Source organism: Sorghum bicolor, chromosome 5 (assembly GCF_000003195.3).
Source record: "Sorghum bicolor cultivar BTx623 chromosome 5, Sorghum_bicolor_NCBIv3, whole genome shotgun sequence".
In the NCBI taxonomy this organism is placed as follows: domain Eukaryota; kingdom Viridiplantae; phylum Streptophyta; class Magnoliopsida; order Poales; family Poaceae; genus Sorghum; species Sorghum bicolor.
Window position 1 is genome coordinate 1,611,065 of NC_012874.2, and position 26,535 is coordinate 1,637,599.

The 26,535-nt window shown below is 39.8% G+C and overlaps 2 protein-coding genes across 2 annotated transcripts; both read left to right on the forward strand.

The window, feature by feature from the left end:
- On the forward strand, positions 14,414-18,935 carry LOC8083035 (probable apyrase 3). The gene is made up of 9 exons (XM_002448872.2): positions 14,414-14,811; positions 16,011-16,139; positions 16,571-16,627; positions 16,726-16,818; positions 16,927-17,132; positions 17,639-17,730; positions 17,840-18,054; positions 18,184-18,367; positions 18,454-18,935. The coding sequence occupies exons 1-9, from the start codon at positions 14,509-14,511 to the stop codon at positions 18,582-18,584; spliced, it is 1,410 nt and encodes a 469-aa protein (XP_002448917.1). The 5' UTR covers positions 14,414-14,508; the 3' UTR covers positions 18,585-18,935.
- Positions 20,535-25,319, forward strand: LOC8067632 (probable apyrase 3). Its single transcript, XM_002448873.2, is given in 11 exon segments — positions 20,535-21,054; positions 21,800-22,933; positions 23,063-23,191; positions 23,522-23,578; positions 23,674-23,766; positions 23,882-24,087; positions 24,225-24,316; positions 24,513-24,727; positions 24,839-25,028; positions 25,151-25,228; positions 25,231-25,319. Coding segments are annotated over 10 exon segments (1,392 nt in total). The 5' UTR covers positions 20,535-21,054; positions 21,800-22,651; the 3' UTR covers positions 25,281-25,319.

The window sequence follows — 26,535 nt, forward strand, 5'->3', positions numbered from 1 at the left end:
ACTTGGGTTGAGTGATCATGGTGTGTTCAATTTTACTCGAGTCGTTGAAATTTGGCTGATGTTGTTGTCGATATTGATTTGTTATGAGAGAAAAATACGGTACTATTACTTAGCTGAAAGTACTAGTACTGCTGAAAAACAGAGCGGTAGATTGTAAGATAGTAGTAATAGTATTGCTTGACCCAACTCCAAAGCACTACGCGCGTGTATAAGAGTTTGAAATTGAAATCGATGATGCAAAAGCCAAGTCGAGATTCTATTTGGCATACACAGCTTGAAATTAGCGATGAAAAAACCGAGGATGGTTCTACATATTGTGAAATATTAGTAGTATTGTTCAACCCAACACATAACACTTCATGCGCGCCAGCTGAAAATTTAAATCGAGCATGGAAAAAACGAGTTGTTGTTGTATCTGGCAGTCGTAATTGCTCGATGTTACCTAACTACCTATCGATTTGGCATATACGACTGGAATCTGACTATTCTTCAGCTTTTCGTGCGCTGGCATTACTACTAGCTGTCATGTACGGGTTGGCTCTGAGCAATCTACAACCTTTTTCTCGCAGGGGTAGAAATGGTATCCCGAGGAATAGTGCAAAAAATTAGAGAGTTGGCGAAGATTTCGTCGTGAAATGGGATCCAAGGTAGGTAAAACTATAGGCGGCTACGCCTCGTGATCTTAGGTGGTATTAGTACTCGCCTCACAATGTGAATAAAGACGTTAGTGGTTAATAATTCTCGTATAAATAGAATGTGTGTATATAAGATTTTTGTGTATTGTTTTTCTTACCTCAACCATATGTTAAACAACCATGGATCTAGATAACCCAAAGTGTAAGGAGTTGGAGCCTTTTTTTCTCCACAGTTATATAATTTCCTTTGCCTAAAGTCATCCATAGGAAGCTTTTGGTAGGCCTCACATCTTTTCCCCATGGAAAATACATGATAATATGCATATGGCCTTATAACCATGTGTAGCCTTTTTAGTAGGAAGTGCATGCTACTAAATACACACCTATCCCACCTTCTTATATTCGACATCATGTTTACACTTTATTTTGTGGTACAGTGAGTTTGAACTAAGTAAACATTGCGTGTTAGAATTTGGAATCCATTTTTCATGATTGAATGGTTGGATGTGAAAACATGCACAAGGATACCACCTCATGCCATACAACCATTTTCCTTATCCATATGATCTATTTGCCAGTGAACACTAGATGTTACTATGCCTCATTTTGTTCAACAACATATTTACACATGTTTTCTATATAGTGAGTTCAAGTAACCGAAGCATGCTTTACATTATTTCTACCATTTTGTGAATTCTGAATTCATATATAGTGCTGAATATGAAAAAAGTAATGCTGACACCCGCACTATCTACCATTACATACACAATGGCAGAGCACATGAATCCAACCCGCTATGTTGTTTATTGAGCGCCAGTATTCTTTAGACAACCACAAATGTTGCAATTAACTTATAGTGAACAATTGTTGCTACCCATAAACATTTTTAATGCTTTCCTCACAATTATATATTTCATTACCTAGATATACTGAAGTGATGAATTGTTTCAACCGAAACCATGTAGAAAAATCCCAAGTCAATTTACCATGCATAAATAAAATTATAGTTTAAATATTGTGCGCTCATGAATAGTAAGTTTAACTAGAATAAAGCTACACCATTTGCATTCTAGAATAACCTTGAGTGCAAGTAAGTGGCAAATTAGAGGCAAGAGATGAGATCTAGTGATTTCAGAACTTGGGCTAAGAGCGTTGAGTTTTTGGTATTAATATCCGCCTTACAATCAATTTTGTGTCAACTAAGTTTTGCAAATCTAAAATGTGAAACCACAGGCATGGTGCTTCTGGTTTTTTTCTTTGGTATTTTATAGTGGTTATTATTATTTTTGGTGTTTTGTAGTTATATGTATGATTACATAATGTTGCTCCAAGTTGGCGTATATGACCTGGTTTTGAGTACTCTACAACCTTTTTGGTGCGTTACTCTAGTTAGTTGGTGTATGTATGTGACATGGCTTAGGTTCTCATTGGACTGTAGGGAAAACAAAAGAAAAATGTAGAATTCTCATTCCTCTAGATTGAGCCAATATAGAATTCTCATTTCTCTTCATTCTAAATTCTTCGTTCTAAAACATAGTGAACGAAACCTCATTTGTATTTCATACATCCACTCAAACTTTATGTTTCTTGTTTCCTGTGTGTGTGTGTCTTTTTTTTGCGGTTGATCTAAACACTTATTCCTACAAAAAGATCCCACTTGGAACGCATGAGAAAAATTGCATAAATATGAAAAACACATGAACATGATAGAAATGTGTATGCAAAACAAAGAAATAAAATACACGTGAATTTAGAACGAAGAGAGTAGTAATGATTATCTTTTGGTGTTTAGTTGTTATGATTACCTAACGTTGCTATTAGTTGGGCTTGGGCGTATATGGATTTTTTTTAGTAGTAGTCTACAGCCTTTTTAGAGTGTTACTAATAGTTGGAGCCTTTTCTTCATGCAAGAACAAATTAGATACGGTCAGAAATCAAGTATCGGGAGCTAGATTACATGTTAAGAAACAATCAGCCTTTAGTGACATCAGAACTGTGTGGAATGCTTATTCTTCTCGTCCTAGTTGATCTGAACACTTATTCCTACGAAAGATCCTATTTGGAACGTAGAACTGAAAAATGTAGGAATATAAAATGCAAAGCAGAGACAAAAAAATAGAACGAAGGGAGTAGTTATGATTATTATTATCTTTTTGTTTTTAGTAGTTATATGATTAATGATTACCTGACATTGCTATTAGTTGGGCGTATATGGATTTGTTTTGAGTAGTAGTCTACAGCCTGCTTTTTCGTGCGTTACTAATAGTTGGCGTGTGCGTGTGACATGGCTCATCAAACGGTTCGAGCAACCTACGGCCTTTTCTTCATGCAAGTACAAATTAGATATTAGATGTGGTCAGAAATCAAGTATCGGAATGGCCGTATCAGGAGCTACATGTTAAGTAATCCGCCTTTAGTGACATCGGAATTGCGTGGAATGCTTGTTCGTTTTCTCCTGTCCTGAAACACACGAAAAAGTTCAGAGCTTTTGATGCAACTCCGTTGAGGAATCGTAAACCTACAACTACAACCGATCGAGCAGCAGCCACCATTTTCACCCAGGCCGATGATATGATACTCAGTTTAGCAGACTGACCAAAGTGTTAGTTTAACTGAATGCAAATCAGTGGAGAAAATGGGTCCTAGGCATTGTTTAGTTCTGAAAAGTTTTTGGATTATTGTAGTATTTTCGTTTTAATTAGCAATGAGTATCCAATCGTAAAAAATTTTTCTCACGATTTACAGGCAAACTGTGCAATTAGTTTTTGTTTTTGTCTACATTTAATGTTCTATTCATATATGCAAAGATTCGATACGATAGGTGAAAAGTTTTTAAGATGCAAAACAATTTTTTTTGTAAAAAAGCAATTACCAGCCGCCATCACTTTTCTACAAAATTTTTTTAGGAACTAAACAAGGTCTAAAGTAGATTGTTTCTCCTCGTTTTTTCTCTCTCGTCCTTGCTGTCATCACTGCCCTTTGTGCCGTTGTGCGAAAGCAAGGATGCATATGCAATGGCAATTGTTTCCTCTACACTACTACTGTCGTCTACTGGTACCAAGTACCAACTACAGCAATGGCCTTGCTTGCTCCTAGCTATCCCTAGCTAAGTACCCCAGTAGTATATACTAGTTCTAGTACGTATTATTATACCGTCGCGGGTATCGATCGAGTTCCCTTTTGTATAGCTCCCGGGACCCCGGCCATATAGACGTACGTGCGATTGGGTCCGTCCCTGCTGCATGCTTCGCCTGTTTGGATGTGTACATCCACATCAATGATCAGTGCAATGTGTGCAATGCATGCCTCCTCATCTCATCTCTCTCCAAGTCCAAGCCTAGCTAGCATACATCGCTGTCGTTCGACACATCCATGTATGGACGTATGGTGAGACAACTGGAGCCTTTACAATGCATGTACACCTCCTCCTCCAGTCAACTGAACTTATTAATTATTGGCATTTTGATCCCTATTCCTGAGCTCTGAAATTAAACCTCAAATTCATGTGACCGGGAGACATGCAGTAGTTTTTGCATTACATTGCATATATAGGCGAATCACGAGACGAATCTTTTGATCCTAGTTAGTCCATGATTGGATAATATTTGTCAAAAAAAAATGCTACAGTACCGAAAAGTTTTCAATTTTCGGAACTAAACAAGGCCATACTCGATCAGCACCGTTTGATCTCCCATCATTGCAAAGCGCTTAATTTCAGTTCCGAGCTGGCTTGCATTGCATAGAAACAAAACTGTCTTGTCCTCCACTTGGACCTTCAATTTTGCTCGACCGGATGCTGGTGCAGCAGCACGTCGTCGAGCGAGGTCGATGCGTTGGCTGCGTGCGTATACACGTACGTACGTACTCTACGTGAGCTCACACGAAACGGATCGGAACTCGTGTGTGCGTCACTGCGTATATACAGCCACACAACCTCTCGGATGGCTCCAAATTAAAAATTTCAAGAGAGACCTGCTTGTGCGTAGAGCTTGTTCGCTTTTCTTTTCGGTCATATTTTTTCCGTTAACAATCAGTGTTTTTCTCTCATATCTTTTTAGTCATATTTTTTTTATAAACCAACAGTGTTTTTTTCTCATAATAAATCAGACAAAATTTTTTAGACCCGTGAACGTACGTACATGAGTCGCTGCGTGCCAAAACTCTGTTTCCAAAGGCGACAACAAACGGCTCTGCTTGCATAAACACACTGCCGCCTGCCTCGCATGCACACAAGCTTTTAGTTTGGCATGTTACGGTACGGTCTTCGCGTGCATCAGCATCACTGCTACATATTAATCCAAGCAAATAAAGCCCCGGCCGATGGATCCACGGCGAGCACGTAGTACGGAGTAGGTGTTTTGTTGCTTGGCCTTGTACCGTACGTGGTCCTAATCTCACTGTATCGTACTGCTAGCTTCCAATAACACTCGTGGCTTTTGCACAAGCACAATGATAGTGTCCCTTTTGTTCGGCAAAATATATATGTCATATTTGCTGGAGCCACACTACTGCCTAAAGCATAGGGATGGTAGAAAGCTTCTTCAACCATGGGTATGCTAATGGGCTGCCCCCCAAAGGTATCCAAAACACACTCAACGCCCAACTCAATTGCGAGCACAAGGTTGATATAATGTCCTTATAGTTCGTTTTATGATGAGCGATTGTCAACATAATCCACAACCTAACTTGAGTTTGTGACAAACCATGACATGGGTTGGATTGCCCGATAGGTCTATTAGCTTGTGGTGTGCAGGTGTGGAGCTCGAAGGCGGTGACGAGAAGGTCACGTAGAAACGTGTTGTGCCGATGGACCTCGAACGGTGAAGGGTGGACATGAGGCTTGGACCGAGAGATCAGGAGACCTGGTGGCTAGCCGTGCTGGTCGACATCTCGGACATTGACAAGTGCAAGTGTATATGAGAGTGACCGTATTGACCGAGTCAAGATGGTGGACGTGTGAGTCGAGCGAGGCTAAGGAGAGCTCGGCGGCCAGCCGATCGAGCACGACGGTGACACGAGTGGAGTACGCTACTCGCGGACGGTTTGGTGGTTTGGGCCTCAAAACCATCGGCGACGGGTTTCGTGGGTTTAGGTCTCAAAACCTAGGCAGAGGTTCCGAGAAGGAACCGATGGCACATGGTGGCATCAAGGAGTTCGCATTGAGGTGAAGCTATCTCATAAAGGGCGCGATGGCTGTCAGATAAAGATTAATTTGAGTTGGACCATAACGCCCTTGAATTATATGGTTCGACCCAAAATATATGTTCATTGATTTCAGAGAAAAATATTGTTAAATGACTCGCGGATCTGGCACATAAGCTCACGCGAACAGGCTCATAATCTTTAATTAGGTGGAGCAAGTTGTTACTTGTGACATATTATTATGTGTGCGTAGTAACTAAAGAGCTTGTTCATTTAGGGCACTCCCAATGCTAGAAACTACATGTAGTTTCTATAGATATTAATTTTTATAGACACTATGTATAGAAATATGGTCCCAATGGATAGTTTCTATACAATAATTTTTTATCCAATCATATTCATTCTCTCTCCATTCTTAACCAATTATATCACTTCATGTCTTGGATTTCGTGTAGACATGGTTTCTAACTTAGACCCAGTTTCTATGATTTTTGCTCTCTCTCTTCAATAACTATCTTGCCACATCAGCAAAATCCTTAAGTGGCACCATAATTAATGTCTATAGAAACTATGGTGGTTTCTGCATTGGGAGTGCCCTTATCTGAAAAGTTATGACTCAAAGTACTATTTGTTAATTTATTGTGAAAGAGAAACATCAGCGAACAGTACATACTCGGCCTTGTTTAGATCCAAAAATATTTTGAATTTAGATATGGTAGCACTTTTGTTTGTATTTCATAATTTATTGTCTAATCATAAACTAACTAGACTCAAAAATTTCATCTCGCAAATTATAGATAAAACTATATAATTAGTTTTTTTATCTATATACTCTATGTATGTGTTAAAAGATTCGGTGTAATGGAGAATCTTGAAAAACTTTTAGTTTTTAGGTGCAATAGCTTATAGTTAGTGGCGAAGGTACATATTAATTAGAGGGTGCAAATGCACCCTCCAAAAATTATAAAAACAATAATTAGATACAAAATTTCAATATATATGCATCTCATCAAAGATGTCTATACAACCATAAAGTAATTACACCTCTTTAATTTGCTTTGGGCCTTGTTTAGATTCAAAAACTTTTAAAATTTGGCTACTGTAACATTATTGTTTATATTTAGCAATTAGTATCCACTCATGGACTACCTAAATTTAAAAAATTTGTCTCGTAATTTACAGATAAACTATACAATTAGTTATTTTTTTATCTATATTAATGCTTTATGCATGCATAACTTTTTAAACTTTAAAGTCATCTAAACAAGGCCTTAGGCCCTGTTTAGTTTCCTACCCAAAATTTTTTCATCCATCCCATCGAATCTTTGGACACATGCATGGAACATTAAATGTACATAAAAAAATAAACTAATTACAAAGTTTGGTTTAAAATCGCGAGACGAATCTTTTAAGCCTAATTACTCCATGATTAGCCTTAAGTGCTACAATAACCCACATGTGCTAATGACAGATTAATTATGCTTAATAGATTTGTCTTGCAGTTTCCTGACGAGCTATGTAATTTGTTTTTTTATTAGTATTTAAAAACCTCTCCTGACATTCTTCCGACATATCCGATGTGACGTTCAAAAATCTTTCATCTCTAATCTAAACAGGGGCTTAGCTTCGTGCTATGTCTATGCTCTAGTAGCTCACACACAGCGCCTGCTGGGTGCTGCTGCCATCTTGTGCGGCACCTGTGTGCGTGCCTGGCTGCCTGCCATGGAATCATGGATGCCACCATGGGTCTGACCGTGCTGCTGCGCGTGGGGACGCGAGTGTAGTACGTACGTACTGTACGCGGCATGTCAGTCCACCTCACATGCACACACGGCTCCGGGTCTGGGTAGGTAGGCCCTCCCCCCGCTTGTGCACCGTGCATACACAGACCTCTCGAGTCTTGAAAAGTAGCACTTTCGTTTATTTGTGACAAATATTATCTAAATAATCATCAATTAACTAAGATCAAAAAATTCGTCTCGTGATTTACAGCTAAACTGTGTAATTAGTTTTTGTTTTCGTCTATATTTAATGTTTCATACATGTGCCATAAGATTCGATGTGATGAGGAATCTTGAAAACTTTTTGGTTTCCAGGGTGAACTAAACAAGGCCTTAGCGCAGTCACTGACAGGTCGGCCTCCACAGAGGAATGGGTCTGTGCTATTACCGTCCAAAACAAGTCTTGTTTAGTTTCAAAAATTTTTATTATTTTTTTTTAAGATTCTTTATGACATCAAATCTTACCACATATGCATAGAATATTTAATATAAATTAAAAAAAATAATTATATAGTTTATCTGTAATTTGTGAGACAAAATTTTTGAGTCTAGTTAGATCATGATTAAACAATATTTGTCAAATACAAAGTATCTATTTTGTAAAATTTTTAACAACCATGACCTTATTTATATGCATCCAAGAATAATTTTTTTTCAAAATTTTCCGTCACATCAAATCTTGCGGCACATGCATGAAACATTAAATATAGATAAAAATTAACTAATTGTATAATTTACTTGTAATTTGCGAGACAAATCTTTTCAGCCTAGTTAGTTCATAGTTGAACAATAATTATTAAATACAAATGAAAGTGTTACAGTGTCTAAATCAAAAAAGTTTTAGATGTAAACACGGCTTAAAAGCCTAAGGCCCACAGAAAAGCTACCAGTACTACTACCACCTTTGACAAGTGGGCCCGCAGTTACGGCCCGACTTGTCAACTGCTGACGCCCACCATCCCTGTCGACTGGCACTCTGGCAGCAGCATCCCATGCCACTGCGTGGGTCCCAACGGGCAGTGTCTGCAGTGGGCAGCGACGACAGGAGGTGCTGCTTCCTCCTGTCGGGGAGCAGAGGTGCTTTGGCCTTGTTTCTTCCAACAAAAAAATATAAATTTTTTCAAGATTTTCTATCACATTGAATCTTTAGACGCATACATGGAGTATTAAATATAGAAAAAAATAAAAATTAATTGCACAGTTTAGTCGAAATTCATGAGACGAATCTTTTGAGGCTAATTAGTTTACGGTTGGACAACAATTACCATAAACAAATAAAAATGCTACAGTGTCACGAAATAATTTCCATCGCCCACTAAACACGGCCTTTGTCTACTCCTCGCCGTCGCATTTGCCCATTCATCAGAACAAACCCATGCTTGTCCATCATACCAACGTGTAACGAAGTATATAGGAACAAAATCAAAGAACTCCCAGAACAATTCTATGATTGCCCAACAGACCAAGGGGCCTTTGAAACGAGGAAACTATGACCTTGTTTAATTTTACAGTTTTTTTTAAATTATCAGTCACATCGAATCTTATAGCATATGTATAGAGCATTAAATATAGATTAATAAAATAATTAATTATACAGTTTGTCTCTAATTTGTGAGACGAATCTTTTGAGCCTAGTTAGTCCATTATTGGATAATATTTGTCAAATATAAACGAAAATGGTACAATGTTTATTTTACAAAAAAAAATTGAAACTAAACAGGGCCTATATAAAAGTTTCATAGAAATCACTCCAAAGGAAACATGGCATTCCAAAGGGGGACGTATCCTATGAACCTAGCTTCGTGTGCAACCTATGCAACCATCAATTAAGGCCACAGGATCTAGATCTAACGTCTCAGGTTTTTTCACTTAAACCCTCCCATCTGGGTACACACGGGTTAGATTTAAACCCACAGGTGGAGGGGTTTAAGTGAAAAAAACGTCAGACGTTAGATCTAGATCCTGTGGTCTTAATTGGTGATAGCATAGGTTCCACACGAAGCTGGACTGAATATGATACGTTGGCGTCAGGGTTTGGGTTTACTTAGCACAGCTGACAGCTCCATCTCTTGCTCCGGCAGCAGCTTCCCCGGAGGAATTGAAGGAACCGCACCAAGCACCTCAGAAAGCATGATGTATTTTTTGATGTACTGTATCTTGCTTGTGTGCACGTACGCATATTACTTTTAGGCGCATGAAATAAGTTGGAGGAGTTTAAAACGGTGAGGAACAACAAGCAATAGGTGCAGCCATGGTTGAGGTCTGAATTTGTCAAGCCATATATAGCGGAGAGAATTCCTTCATTGCCACAAAATCTATACCAATTTCTTCGTGCCACTAAAAATTATAGATTTCCCTCAATGTCATTCATTTAGAGTTTTTTATCCCCTCATTGCCATTACCGTTGCATGATCAAGCTTTATTTCCTTTGATCATGCTTTCCTTAAGGAAATAAAGCTTGATCATGCAACGGTAATGGCAATGAGGGGACCAAAATTCTAAATGGATGACAGTGAGGGAAATCTATAATATCATATTCTGACGAAATAAATCCATAATATCATGAGACATATCATAAAAAGTATTTTTAAATTTGCTCATTTAAAAACTTAATACAACTCTAAAAATTTATTTACTTAGTAGTTAAATTAATTTATTCTTGAAGAAATAAGATATATATACTCCCTTCATTCCAAAATAAACCATTTTTAGGGCTTTCCTAAGTCATTTTTTGTTACGTTTGGCTATATTTGCAGAAAAGAGCACAAATATTTATGACACAAAGTAAACATATTATAAAATATATTTTATGATGTACCTTATTATATTAATTTAGTTTCATAAATTATGATTCCTTTTTCTATAAATTGGGTCTTATCTTTTTTAGAAAAGGAGTTGAGATAACTCTGAGAATCAATTTGTTTTTGAGTGAGATAAATCAACTGGCACTACCCTCACAAGCCACATGCAGCGCCAGCCCCCAACAGGCGGGTGTCGTTGCCCGCTTGCTGCAACAGTCACTGACCGTGTGGCCCCCGCAGAGGTGCAGCGGGGTCCATCTGGGTGCTGCTTCCTCAGGTGTCAGCTCAGCTTCCGTCCAAAACGGATAAGGCCCACAGAAAGGAGCATAGGGCCCACCCAAGAGTAGCAACTGTAGTCTCTTGTATCCACTGACATCTGGGCCCCACTGGGACCGGTCCGAACGGGCAGGGACGACAGGTGGTGTTGGTTCCTCCTGTTGGGGAGCAGGAGCAGATCATCCCCGTTGCTGTCAACATCAACATCGTCCCAGTTCAAAATGTTTAAAAGGTCTGCTGACTCCATCATCCGGCTCGTCTTTAAGGTCTGTTCGAACTGAACGATAATCCAACGATCCAATGCTTCTCCAATGCAGTAAAATACAGAAAATTTCCTATTTAACGTCTGGGAAAAAAATGGCACTCACCAAAACTCAGATTCTTTGCTATCTGTCCTCCAATCGAGTTTCAAATGTGTCCTCTTCGGTCCATCCCTATCGCTAGTAAAATTCAGCACAGTATCTTTGCTTTTTGCAAGCTTCAAACACAATAAAAACTCTCTGGCCAAAGCAGAGTAACAAATACTAGTACTATAGTTTAGTTTGGCAACACAGGTAAATCGAATGTTCATCGATTCATGTTTGGTGCACCAAGCAGTTTTTGGTTTACGTTTGCTCCTGCATCTGCATGCAGAGTGGTTGCGTTGCGTGAGGAATTTGAAGCGACAATTCGGCATGAGTGGAGTAAGAGCCCATATGAAAGAGTGGTTAGTCTCTGACGAAATCGATCCAACTGAATATTAGTGCGTTCAGGATCGAATTTGCTTGTTGTTGTAGGCTCCATTGTTTTCACCGCCAAACTTTTCGCCAGCCAACCAACAAACGACCAAATTGGGTAGCATAGTATTTCCGATAATTCTCCATGTTTGGCTACTACTATATTCCAGAGATAAGTTGCTATGATTATTTGGGTCCCAGTCAAACCTCAATCCTCAATTTATATAAGCTGACAAACAATGTTCAGAAATATGTTATGATTAGAGTCTCATAATATATTATTATCCACAATGTACTAATTCCACTCTAAACTATTCTGCAGGTACCTGGATGCAAACCTGAATGAGTGAATGACAGCAGACTGCTTACCTGCTAAACGATTGACTACTAGAATTGCTAACCTTTTAGTAAGATGCTTACTTAAAATGGGGAGTCCACAACGAGGTCAAGGTGCTACCCAGTCTACCACTACAACACACCAGCCATCAGTACGTTGCCGTTTCAAAATGAATTGCAAAGTGGGCCTCCATGCATGCATGCATGCAATCTCTGTCTGAACATGATGTGCTATTAACAATTTAATCATTCTGCAGTACGTAGTTAGGAGATACTACTACTCAGGAAGATGTGACACCCCATAAAGAGCCGCCTGGGAGGCTGATTGTATCATATATATCATGAGAAGGAATGATTAAGTTGTCAATTATTTGTTCCTGTTTTGATGTATACTCCTCGATCTACACTTCCTGTTTGCCTGCCAGGGTATCTCTGGGCCTACTGTCACTATCAGGTTAGCTGGACGGCAGTGCTCGCACTACAGACGTTTATTATTTGTATATATATAAGTTGCTTTTATCACTACTAGTGAAGATTACTACAGGAAGCAATCATTTAAAGAGGATTCGTCCTATTAGTTTGGCTTTTCAGCCATGACAGACAATATTATTTGTTGATTTGTTATGAAGAAAAATACTGCTAAATAACAAACAGATTCAACTGATAAATATAAATTCAGAAGAATTTTCACAAATGATTGAAGTAGTCGATGTTTGTTCTATGAACAGTTAAACTTTTCTTGAGGCAAACAGGGAGATTAGGATATAGGCGCAATCAGAAAAGAAAGACTGCATGATGGTCAGCTTTTAATAATAATAATAGTAACCTATAATAATGAAAAGAGGAATCGTGTGCGGCAGCCATCTGGCGCTTTCTCTTAAAAGGACACACGTGGATCATGAAACAGCTGCGCTGACCCTTTTCTGGTGCAGATGGGCGCAGAAAACATATGAAACATATGCATGATGGAGCAAAATGAGGCCTTGTTTAGTTCCCAAAATTTTTTAAGATTCTCCGTCACATCGAATCTTGCGGCACATGCATGAAGCATTAAATATAGACGAAAACAAAAACTAATTACGCAGAGTTTACCTGTAAATCGTGAGACGAATCTTTTGATCCTAGTTAGTCTATGATTGGATAATATTTGCCACAAACAAACGAAAGTGCTACAGTAGCAAAATACAAATTTTTTCTCAAACTAAACAAGGCCACTTGAGGCTTGGTCCAGGCCGGCCCATATCGCTTAGTGGATAGGAGCCCAGCCTACTAAGAACTACTGGTCGGCCCGCTCCGATCGGGGCAAGCGAAAATAATCGTGGGCCTCCAGCAGCCCATGGCGCCTGCATCGATCTGCTTCCGCTGCAGCCGGTGAAGCTTGCTGCTGCTGCTGCTGTTTTCCAGGCTCGGCTTTGCGCGCGTCAGCCGATGGGCACCTAAACTTTTCTGAGCCATAGTACTTTTTTGCCCGCGCCGTGGTAGAGTAGTTTCAAGAGGCAGAATAATCTTTTTGTAAATCAAGAAGATGTGACACCCCACAATAATGTGTTGTCGCTGCAAAAGCAACGTACTCCCTCCGCCCCACAAATAAATACATTTATTTAACTGCTACGATTCATATTTGATCATTTGTCTTATTTAATTTTTTGTGAAAATAATAAAATAAATAAATCATTATCTAACAATAAAATAAGTCATACAAAAATAAATAATATTTATTATTATTTTTTGAATAAGACAAACGATCAAACATAAATCATAGAAGTAAAAGAAATGCAATTATTTATGGAACGGAGGGAGTACGTGGGCCTTGTATAGTAAGTAGTTCCTCGCTTTTCAATAAGTCAAACATTTTAACTGTAACTGAATATATATATATATATATATATATATATATATATATATATATATATATATATATATATATATATATATATATATATATATATATATATATATATATATATATATATATATATATATATATATATATATATATATATATATATATATATATATATATATATATATGTTGCTAATATTTTATAAGTCTAGTTATATACTTAAAAAATTTTAAGTAGCACTGATATCATAGTGATACTTACAACTCGTTTAGATCCAAAAACTTTTTAGATTTTGACACTGTAGCACTTTCGTTTTTATTTGACAAACATTATCCAATCATGGAGCAACTAGGCCTAAAAGATTCGTCTCGTGATTTACAGGTAAACTGTGCAATTAGTTATATTTTTTATCTATATTTAATGTTCCATGCATGTGCCGCAAGATTTGATGTGATGAGAAATCTTATAAAGTTTTGGGTTTTTAGGTGTATCTAAACAAGACCTGTATTTGAGAAACGATGGAGTAAGGGCTAGAGGTTTATTTTTTCTTTTCTTTTTTTTTTAAATAAAAAACCTAAAATGTCCAGGTCGCGTGTAACACGATTGCACGAGGAGAAAGAAAAGCAACAAACCGGCAGCGTCGTTTTCTCCCGTTGACTCTCGAGGTGAAGATCGGCATCAGTCTGGAAAATTCACACGACTATAGTCTATAGCACCACTTACGTATACCCCACATCTCTTTTTTTTTGCATAATAATGCAATAATAAACCATATCACACGATACTTTATTTAGGTGTACAGTTGTACAAACGTGGAATAAAGCTCCTCCACTCGAGCACTCGTCTCCCTCTATATAGACGTGCAGCCACCCAACTAAATAATCCGGGGTCGAGTTCAGAGCTAGTCGAGACACTACACTACACGAGAGTGAAGTGGGAGTGGCCAGTGCCAGTCGGCTCTGCTACAGCAGCCACTAATGGCTCGCGTCGCCGGCCTTTGTGAGCTGCTTCTCCTCCTGCTCCTCGCCACGGCCACGGCATCGGCCGCCACACCTCTTGGCCGGAAGGGCGGCCACGAAGCCGACGACGACGGCGAGCTCGAGTTGGCAGCGAAGAATGAGAACGACGGCGTCGTCGCAGCTGCTGGCAGCAGGACGTCGGCCGGGAGGTACGCGGTGATCTTCGACGCTGGAAGCACGGGGAGCCGGGTGCACGTCTTCAAGTTCGACAAGAAGCTCCACCTCGTCCAGATCGGCGATGACATCGAGTTCTTCGCCAAGGTATATATATATATATATCTATGCAGTGTATTTCCTTCCATCTTCTGCCATGCCAGATCGGAAGATCAATCAGCTCTAGGCCTTGTTTAGTTCCAAAATTTTTTGCAAAAACAACACTGTAATACTTTCGTTTGTATTTGACAAATATTGTCCAATCATGGACTAATTAGACTCAAAAGATTCGTCTCGTCAATTTCGACCAAACTGTGTAATTAGTTTTTATTTTCGTCTATATTTAATACTCCATGCATGCGTCTAAATATTCGATGTGACGGAGAATCTGAAAAATTTTGCAAAATTTTCTGGGAACTAAACAAGGCCCTACAATCTATACCGAATGCTTTGGCAATATAGGTGCAGAACCGTTCGTTGTCCTTACAATCGAACACTTGGAAAAAAAAATTAAAAAGTACTGCTAAAGCGCAGCAGAACAACAAGTGTGTGTGACTCCTTTTCTGGGCTTTCTTCACTAGCACATATAAAAAGTTTTCTATTTTCTTCCTACCATAGATATAAATATAAGTCCGTCTATATTTATTTTGAATTACTTTTTTGTAACTTTGATAATTGATATATAAAATTTATAGACGTTATATACGTTAACAACACGACAGTACTATTACTATGGTTCATTATCTAAAGTATTTTTGTAATATATAACTAATTTCATTTAATTGTAATTTTATAGTTGTCGCTAGTTAATATTTAAAAATAGGTGGGAGGGGGGGGGGGAGGGCTAAACTGTCCACAGATAGTATGATTAGACTAGGTTTATTGCCAAATTAATAAGTTTTGTGGTCAGCAATGCTACTTGCTGGAAACAGATGCCCCATGAGGCTATTACATGGACAGTTTGCAGAGAAGTAAGTAAGCTAAGAATATCTTAGACCTGAATCTTTGAATGCATAAATATCTTTAGACCTAGCTAGATATTTGTAGCTCTGTTTCGCAAAAAAGGTATTTGTAGCTCTAAAAGTCTTAGACCGAAATCTGGAGATGCATTAACAGAGCATGTAGACAATTAATTTTAAACTAGGTATACATATTGAAATCACAACCTAAAAGCCTAAAAGTATAAATCCAACATGGATGTCAAAGTTGTAGCTATGCCAAACAAGCTCTCTGTAAAGTAAAACTTCTGATTGGATCACCAATAAGCTAGTTTCTATACATGCTTGTAATTTGTTTATTTGATCCAGGTAAAGCCTGGGCTAAGCTCATATGCTGGTCGACCTCAAGAGGCTGCAAGCTCCCTACTCCCTCTTCTTGAGCAAGCTGATAAGATTGTCCCTCGCCGGCTTCAGAAAAATACCCCGCTTAAACTTGGGGTAATTGTTTCCTTCGTCTAAGTTCATCCGGCCAGTAAAGGAAAATCTCAATGCCCCTCCCCAATATAATACCTTAATTCAAAAAAGAATGTAATTCTAGATTTGTATTAAGTCAAACTTTCTCTAATTTTACAAGGTTTATATCTCCAACATTTCAACTAACATAACTATATCTAATGATATACTTATTATGCATCATAAATATTAGTAATATTTTTTTATATATTTGGTTAAACTTAAGATTGATGACTTATTAAAAAAAATGAGCTTTTCCGAATGAAGGGAGTAGATATGTAATTGCCATGTTTTAAATACACGTATAAGATACACTTAGCAGTGATAAAGCTAAATATTAAGCATATCATGCCGTTTTGTTGGAAGTCTCTAGTTTATTTTCAAACTAAAGTGTTTCTTGCATATCAAAATTGCAGGCAACTGCTGGTTTGAGATTAATTGGAGATGAGAAGGCAGAAGAGATTCTTGAAGCGGTAGATTAATCAATTTTATAATATTCTGGAGCAATTATGCCTCATATTGTAATCTACATGCAAACAAAGAGTGCTTACTTAATTGTTTCTTAATACAGGTCAGAGATCTTGTCCACATCAAGAGCAAATTTCAGTACAACCCCAAATATATCAGTGTTCTTGAGGGATCCCAAGAAGGGTCTTACCTATGGGTATGTACATTACTTGTCTACTTTTGGTCTTTAAAAGAAAAAACACATGTACAATATATGTTGTATGTACTTAGTTTGCAAACTGTGATGCATGTGCATTTGTTGTAGGTTGCTTTGAATTATCTATTAGGTAAGTTGGGCGGGGACTACTCGAAAACAGTTGGTGTAATTGATATGGGGGGTGGATCAGTGCAAATGGCCTATGCCATTTCCACAGATGCTGCCGCAAATGCCCCAGCTGTGCCTGATGGGAAGGATCCATACATTACAAAGGAGTACCTCAAGGGGAAAGATTATAACCTTTATGTTCACAGGTTAAGCAACATTATGCTTAAACTTAACTTACACCGCAATGACATTATTTAATATTTTTTTTCGAGAACATGCGTGGCATGTATTTCATTAAGCAGAGAAAAAGAGTCTTACAACACCTTTGGAGCCGGTAATCCATGGATTACCCCCGAGCTCCAACGGGCCACACCAAACATTATTTAATCTTTCACAGGAGTACCTTGAAGGATCCATAGTGAGTAGACCTTGTATAGATAAATACATATCTTAGTGCTTACAATTTTTACACAATAAAACTTGAACCATGATGAGAGTTTTGTCATTATATTTTCTCTTTCAAAACCTGAACAAATTATATATATACCGGAAGTTTCCTTATATGGCACCAAGAAAACTTCCTGCCATCACCGTGTATGTAACACATTAGGGCCTACACAATCACCGACAATGGTATATCAGTGATTTAAGGTTATTCGGTGGCATATAAAGGATTATTCCTCAAAATAATGTCCCATGTTTACTTATGTAGTTACTTGTACTATGGCGCTTTAGCCGCTCGTGTGGAGATCCTAAAGGCAAAGAATGGGCCATTTAGCCATTGTATTTTGCGTGGATTCAGTGGTATGCTAACATGGACAACTAAGCAACTTTGTCATTGTTTATTGATTCATTTTTCTCTCATACAAATTGTACATAGAACAATCATTAATTGGGTGTTATTATTTTTAAGGTAAATACACCTACAACGGGAAGGAATATGATGCAACAGCCTCACCTGAAGGCGCGGTGTATGACAAGTGCAGGGAAGAGATAATCAAGGCACTTAAGTTGAATGCACCATGTGAAAGCAAGAATTGTACCTTTAACGGCGTGTGGAATGGAGGTGGTGGAGCTGGCCAAGACAACCTCTATGTTGCATCTTTTTTCTTTGACAAAGCTACCCAGGTATATACATGTATATAACAATTCCTCTTAAATAAAAACATGCTGGAACTAGAGAAGATCTTATTCATATTCTTATATGTTGTGGAATGTGAGGTCTAATCCTACAAGTTGATTGAAATCATGTCACAGTTTGGCTTCATTGATAGCAAGGCACCCAGTGCAAAGTCCACCCCTGAGGCGTTCAAAGGTGCTGCAGACAAGGTTTGCTCACTGAGCGCCCAAGAAGCCAAAGTTATGTACCCTAATGTCCTTGATGTGCCATACATATGCATGGATCTCATCTACCAATACACATTGCTTGTAGATGGCTTTGGTAAGTACTAAAGTTTGTATACCTAGAAAATTTCCTCGCCTGACAATATTTAGGTAGTCTAAACAAACCAAATATGGTTTATACAGGTTTGGCTCCTACGAAGGAGATTACATTGGTGGCTAGGGTGAAGTATGGAGAGTACTACATTGAGGCAGCATGGCCTTTGGGTACTGCTATTGAAGCTATTGCACCCAAAAAGATGAGACAAGATGCATGATTGGGGTCTTTTAGGGTCCTTAGTCCTCCCTAGCTAGGGATTTTGTTTTCCCCGACATTGTGGCATCTTTGTTGATTCATGGATTTTGCATTGATCCTATGTAATAACCGATCTCTTATGAGAAGCCACTTTGTAGTGATGATCCATGTTTCTAGCTCAAGAGAAGAAACTTTACCAAAGTTAGTTTGTGAAGAATGCGGATGAGGATTAGATGAATAGCAATTAGGGATAAATTGTGGACCAATTAGTCACCTCACATAATAATGGATCCTTTCAGAAGATCGACCGAGGGTCATGGGTCATCTCGTTTGATGCTCCACCATTTCCACTATTCATTCAAGATATTTCTTATGTATCTGTGCTTCCAAAGTTAACTTAATGCTCTTTATGCCACTAGATTGTATTTCCTTATCTACCATCCACTTGAACTTTTATTCCTTATCTACCACTATCGTCCCATTCTGTCACAAATCATCAACATTTCTTATCATTTGGGCCATTTGGGTTGTTCGTGCCTAGGATATTTAACTGAAATGACCCTACGCAAGGATGACATGTCATTGCCCCCTTGCGAGCCCCATTGATGCCTTCTTGATCTCCCCCGTCCTCATTTGCTCACTACACATGTACCTAAACCATAGAGAAAATCCATGATTTAAGTGTCTGTATAAAAATTATAGATCACAAATAGGGTTATATGGTGGTAATATGGGATAGTTCTAGTATAGACCAAGAGCCTGACAGTCTGGTTGCTTACCTGTTGAAAATTCATGATTCCTATCAAGGTGGATTTCCTGATGGGTTTTCCTTGACAGCTACACTATCAGGAGCCAATTTTTACAGCTATACTATCAAGGTGAATTGTTTCCTAATGGCTGACTATCAGTAAAAGTTTATTTTTTCTGTTGAGCTGTCCGTGACGGCCTAGTTAAAAATCTTATTTCTGATGGTTTTTGGCCTATTCTTGTCAGTTTTTGGCCGTCTTGAATTTTCTCTGCTCCGGCAGTGCAATGCAAGGACAATTCTAAATCATGGATTATAACCAAATGTCTTACCTGAATAATTATTCCATGGCTTATGCATTAACGTAATTCTTGATGAAGACCAAATTCCTCCTAAATTGGTGTAATTTCCATTGAAAAACTTTAAATTCAACCAAATTTTGATAAAATCTACAACGTTGCCCCTTACAAAGGAAAATTGCATTTTTGGCTCCACCACTGAATCATGTACCAATAGGATGAACTTGCTGAAGTATTGTCCTAATGAATGAACTCTAAAAGGTAATACTCCCTCCATCCTAAATTATAAGTCATTCCAAGAATCTTGGAGAGTCAAAGTATTTTCACGTTTGACCAAAATTATAGAGTGAAATACTAAAAATTTGTAACATAAAGTGAGTATACTATGAAAATATAATTAAGAGGATCTAATAATATTTAGTTGGTAACATAATAATTATTATTTTATCATATAAATTTGGTCAAACTTTAAAAAATTTGACTCTCTAAGATTTTTGGAATGACTTACAATTTGGGATGGAGGGAATAACAAATAATTCTTGTAGTGATGCGTATGATATTCTTCCCAAAATAGAGCTAGATAGCGACTCCGACCTACCATGATAACAATGTCTGATCCACCCTGGTCTGAATCAATCAGTCAATCAAAAGCATACATCTGCTATAGTGCCAATTAATCACTCTATCATACATATTATTGAAAAGACAAGCGAAGCAGAGACTAGAATCACCATGATCCATGTTATTTGCACGGATAACCTTGCTAGTTTTTGATAATTGAATCACATGCACTTAACCTGGGTCATTTCATAATCTCGATGGTGCATACGTGAAGCAGCAGATCATTTTGCAGTGTTTTGTTATACATATACTATCATTATTCACTACAAGAAATTTAGCTATACATCATGACGGATTAGAGGTGACGTTCTAAGAATTCGTCACAGTATGACCCGAAGCCCACTATAAGCCCACCACGGGCCAAACCCTAGCCTCCCTCCTTCCGTCCTTCTCTCCATACTCTTGAGCCGCCGCCCCTCACCCTTCTTCCCGCCGACCCTCCCTCCCTTTCCACAGACGTCATCCCTCTCTCTGCACCTCCCCTTCATGACCCCTCTCTCATCGGCGTCAAGCAGCAGGGCAAGGGCAATGCAGCGGCGGTGGCGGCGGTGGTCCTACACCTCCTCAGCTCCCAGATCCCGGCAGCATGGGGTTCGGCACGCATGAGGGTTGTAGCTCCCGACGGCGCGCGTGGGCCCTCACCCCAGCACCAGCTCTGGCCTAATCTCTCCTCTCCACCAACAACCTCTCAGATCTCGGCAGAGACGAGAGAGGTAGTGCAGACAACAGCTCCAGCAAAGTGTGGAGAACCAGCAGCAGCTGCGGCGAGCTCACAGGGGCAGCAGCCTGACTCCTGTTGACGAAGAACACACCAAGGATGAGCACGGGTATTCGTTCTCTCTTTTCCTCTTCTTTGTTGGTACTTTGTGTGCTAATTGTATTTGTTGCTGCACTGAACTGCTAGTGGATTTGGTTTTGGTCATGATTTGACACATTTTTGAGTGAATTTGTTATGGCATGCTAGATCTGGAGTGTTGCCTACCTGCATGGCTATGCAGCAGCAGTTTTGTGGGAGTCGGACCTGATAAATTATCGTAATATTTGTATCAGGCGTCCTTTATTTGGGCCTAAAACATGAAGTCCAGTTAAGTTGGTTAGGCTGATATAATCTGATCTGATCTATCAATGTGCAGAGGATTGACAGGATGCCCTCCTGTGGTGAAATTGTTATGAATGTTGTCAGTTATAATTTATTTGTTCTCTTTTTTATATTGCGAGGTGGATTATGATACCTGCCATTCCTTGGTGGATTATATTAATTTGCCTTTCGCAGCTGCAGTGTTCAGGATTGTGTGATTTGAAGCTTATTTGTGCAATGTTCTCTGTTTTTAGATGCACTAAACACTTGCAAGAAGAGTTGTGTAATGATCTCTGTTTTTAGATGCACTAAACACTTGCAAGAAGAGTTGTGTAATATTCTCTGTTTTTAGATGCTATAGTTGACAATCAAAATGTGTCACTTTTGGATGTTGTATTAAAATTATGCTTTTGTACATGACTTGTCGCCATGTTCCTTACCTACGGTTTACTTTGCCTACATTTGATTTAATTTGTGCACATGTGTATTTTCAGAGAGACAAGTACAAAGACTAGGAATCTGGTGCAATGGATTTTTGAAGGAGTGCCACTATACAGCAAAAAGAAATCAAGCTTATGCATTGGCGGTCTAGAAATGCTATTGTGTAATAGATGTAAAGGTTGACAATGACCTGTTTTTGTGTTTCCTTAGGTTTTATGATGATCAAAACATGTTATGTTAATGTACTGCAAATTGAGTTAATCAAATGATTGGGCTTTATGTGATTTTCATTATATAATTTGTGATGGCCAATTTTGTGAACATATGGCGCTTACATAGCAACTCAAATCAGTGACGGAGAAACATCTACATGGCATACTGTGCAGTAGATGGTTATGACGGTCTATTTTGTCATAGGCTATCGGGCCTACCCTGGGCTGGATGGCCTTTCAGGGATTCTATGACGAATACAAATGTCAATCTGTGACAGATTATCTGGGTTAGCAAATTTATGACGCGGGATACATGACGTTTTCTCCGATCGTCATGGTTAGTTAACTATGACGCATTTTTGCTTGTCTATGACGAAAATAAATCGTTATGTATAAAGGTATTTCTTGTAGTATATTGTCAGGGACTTGAATTGCAATGCAAACCATACCCTGAGTTTTTTTGTAATAATTTAGGTAAAGGAAACCATAGTACCATACCCTGAGGTGCTGGTATATGAATATCTCTCATCTGGTCATTGCATGTTCTTTCCATTTTATAAAAACGACTCCTTTGCGTATGTGTTCTCCTCACTCCCCAGCACGCGCTGCCTAGCTGTTCTCCGCCGCCGGCCGTGTGCGACGACTTGAGCATGCCTCGCAGGTTGCCACTGCATTAGCAGGCAGCTAGCAGCAATGGCACACTTCGTCGTCGGCATCGCGGCGCTGCTCCTGCTGCAGCTGATGTCCTCGTCGTCCTACCCCAGCAGCACTGTCCTTGCAGACTCCATGCTCGGCCGGAAAGCTGGCATCGTCGTCGACGAGGCGGCGGCGCCCGAGAGTTCACCGCCGGGGATGGGGAGGTACGCCGTGATCTTCAATGCTGGCAGCACGGGGACTCGTGTGCACGTCTTCAGGTTCGACAGGAAGCTCGAGCTCCTCGAGATCGGCGACGAAGGCATCGAGGTGTTCGCTAAGGTACATGCATGGATCCATTATTCATGAAACCATGAGCTTTGCTGTGTATGTGGTTCGACAGTACTGCTAGCTCTATAGTCGTATATATGGATTAAGGCAAGGAACAAAAACCTTTGTTTGTTGCTGCAGGTGAAGCCTGGGCTGAGCTCATACGCTGGACATCCCCAAGAGGCAGCAAATTCCATACTGCCTCTTCTTGACAAGGCCAAAAGTGTTGTCCCTAAACAGCTGATGAAAAGGACCCCGCTTAGACTCGGAGTACGTGAACAAATTCACTACAAATCTATAATAAGTGATGATCTCAACTTCCAATCCATCATATATAAAATACACGTGAAGGCGTGTTCTAGAAAAAAAATCCATCATATATAGGTCTGCAGATAGTTAGTTTTGCACTTACGTACATTGAAATCCACACCTTCTAATACACACTCTACTTACGGGCGGTGACAGTCTAATCAGTGAAATTACATTGGACATTTCACAAGTTAGTTCGTTTAGTTCGATGCAAATTAATGTACGTCTCCTTTCCAAATGGACCCAGCTAATTGTCTTGATTTAGCATATATATACCAATGAAATTTGCAGGCAACTGCTGGGTTGAGACTTATTGGAGAAGAGCAATCGGACCAGATTCTTGAAGCGGTAAGTTTTAATTTCTCTCACTTACCTCAGGTTCTCATCAACTGGCTTCAAAATTACTAGTATAATATGCTAACTGATATTAAATTTCAATATAGGTCAGGAACCTTGTCCACACTAAGACCAAATTTCAGACCAAGCCCGAGTGGATCAATGTTATTGAGGGATCTCAAGAAGGATCATACCTATGGGTAAACCCAAACAAAAAAAAACCTTTAAGAAAATGCTGGTTTTTTTCACCTCAATTTAATATATACACAATCTGTCTAAGAATATGGATTTGAGTGCTCTGAGCCTGGGTTGTAGGTTGCTCTGAATTATCTGTTGGATAAATTGGGAGGGGACTACTCACAGACAGTAGCCGTGGTTGATATGGGCGGTGGATCAGTGCAAATAGCCTATGCCATTTCTGCAAATACCGCTGCAAATGCTCCGGTGGCACCTCATGGGGAAGACCCCTATGTTATAAGAGAGTATCTTAAAGGGAAAGATTACAACATCTATGCTCACAGGTTTTGATCAACATATTCTCTCATAGAAGAGTGTCTGTATATATAAACTTTTAGGTTAGGGTTTATTGATAATTACAAAGCCATTACGTTAAACACAAATTAAGATGATATATGTTGTGACCTTGATCTCTTTGCAGTTACTTGCACTATGGTGCTTTTGCATCACGGGCAGAGATTTTGAAGGCAAAGAATGGACCATTCAGCAGCTGCATGTTACGTGGATTCATCGGTATATTTGTTCAGCATACATATATTGTAGATATTGGGAGTGTTCCAAAGTCTGTATCAACTCGATGTACTGCTCTTTGGTTTAACAAAAGCTTCCGTTTCTAAAAAAACATATATTATATAGATACTTCAGATTGTTTTCTTTTCCAATAACCATATAACTAGGCCTCTTTTTGTTGTTCATTTTCATTTTTTAGGTCAATACACCTACAATGAGGAGCAATACGATGCAACTGCCGCACCAGAAGGAGCAGTCTACTACAAATGCAGAGAAGAGATAGGCAAAGCACTGAACCTGAATGCGCCATGTGAAACAAAGAACTGCACATTCAATGGCATATGGAATGGCGGTGGCGGAGCAGGCCAAGACAACCTCTATGTTGCATCCAGCTTCTACTACGTGGCCTCAGAGGTGTAGCAACGACTAGCTTCTTAATCTACTTATTAACCTGCATAGATTTAGTTTGAAAGCATGCATAAAAATTGAAGGTCTCTGAAATTGAACCTTCTTCCCTCTGAAAAGGTCGGCATCATAGATGGCAATGCACCAAGCGGAGAAACTACCCCTGGCGCATTCAGAGCTTCCGCGGAGAGGGTTTGCCAGATGAGTGTTGAAGAAGCCAAAATTGAATATCCAAACGTCAACGATGTCGATGTGCCTTACCTATGCATGGACCTTGCCTACCAGTATACTTTGCTAGTAGATGGCTTTGGTTAGTGTAAATGATCATCAATGCAATTGTTGGGTAGAATGCAATGATACAAATGTTATGTGTGGGTCACACAACAACTAATTTTGGATATTTTGTGACTAATGAAATTGCGTGCGATACAGGTGTGGAGGCGACCAAGGAGATCACCGTGGTGGACAAGGTGAAGCATGGAGAGTACTATGTCGAAGCTGTGTGGCCTCTAGCTCTGCTATTAAGGCTGTGTCATCCAAAAAATGGCATCAAGGTGCATGATATGTTGGTTTGATCTCATGCAAGAATTGTATGTGCCATGTAATGAAATAAATAAAAATGTCGTGATCTCACGCTAATACGTTCACTCTGCATGATCCGTCCCGAATCCGAATTACCATGAGGGTCAAGAATTTCCACTACTACAGAAATGATTTTAGGTGATGGTGCCCAAACATTAACGAAAGCGGCCACAAAATTCAACCGCCTCCTAAAAATCTGGACTATTAACAGAGGTGGTTGCATTTAATTACCAAGGCGGTCAAAATCCAACTGCCTCCTAAAAGCGATTAATGGAGGCGAGCACATTAAGAAAATCGCCTCTGAAAATGGGCTATTTATGGACACGGTCATCTTAAGGCGCCCACCTCCGTAAATCGATTTTAGGAGGCGAACACACTATAAAGCCCGCCTGGGAAAATCCTAGCCCAGTAGAGCCCATATCCAATCCTCATATCTCACGCTTATATATATCCGACTAGGGTTTCAACTCTCCTTCACTTCTCCCTCCCTCAGCCACACTTCCTCACCCTCAGTGCCTCTATCACTCCCTTCTCTCCATTGTGCTCAGATCCAAAAACACCTCCAATTCCTCACTCGCATAGGTTATCAGCACGCCCTCCTTCCCTCTTCCTCGTGGTTCCAGCATGACCACCGTCGCTTTCCCTCGTCCTACATCCCTTTTCTCTTCTCATGCTTTGATCTAGACCAACACCAGTGAAGGTCGGTGAAGCCAGGTGGCTGTGCCCTGGACGTGGATCTAGGGCTAGCCTGTGAGCGTGGGCAAAGGCGGTGGCTGACGAGCGCCGGACGGCTTTGGGGCCCCTTCTCACGACAGCTCTCTCCTGCACGGTAGATCTAGGGCGGGCCGGCCCCCGCCCACAACGGGGTGTGCGGATCCACGGCGGGGCGGTGGCCGGAGTCAGGTCCCTCCGACGCGCGGCATGGCGGCATGAGCCTAGTCTCCTTCCCTCGCTCGATGGTGGCGCAGATCTGGCTTGGTGGCTTCGATGGCAGAGGACATGGCGAGCTCGTGTTTGGGATTGGCGGATCTAGCTTGGCAGTGGCGGATCCAGGGCTGTGGCATCCCCGGTGGTGGTTCTAGAGGTGGCACAACCAGATCAACAACAGGTGTGTAGATGCATCAGTGATGACCTATGGATGGGCTCAGTGGGCCCATGAATGGGCTCGACGGGCTCATGAATGGGCTCGACAGGCCTATCCACTAGATTTTCTTTTTTTTTGTTTTTGTGTTTGA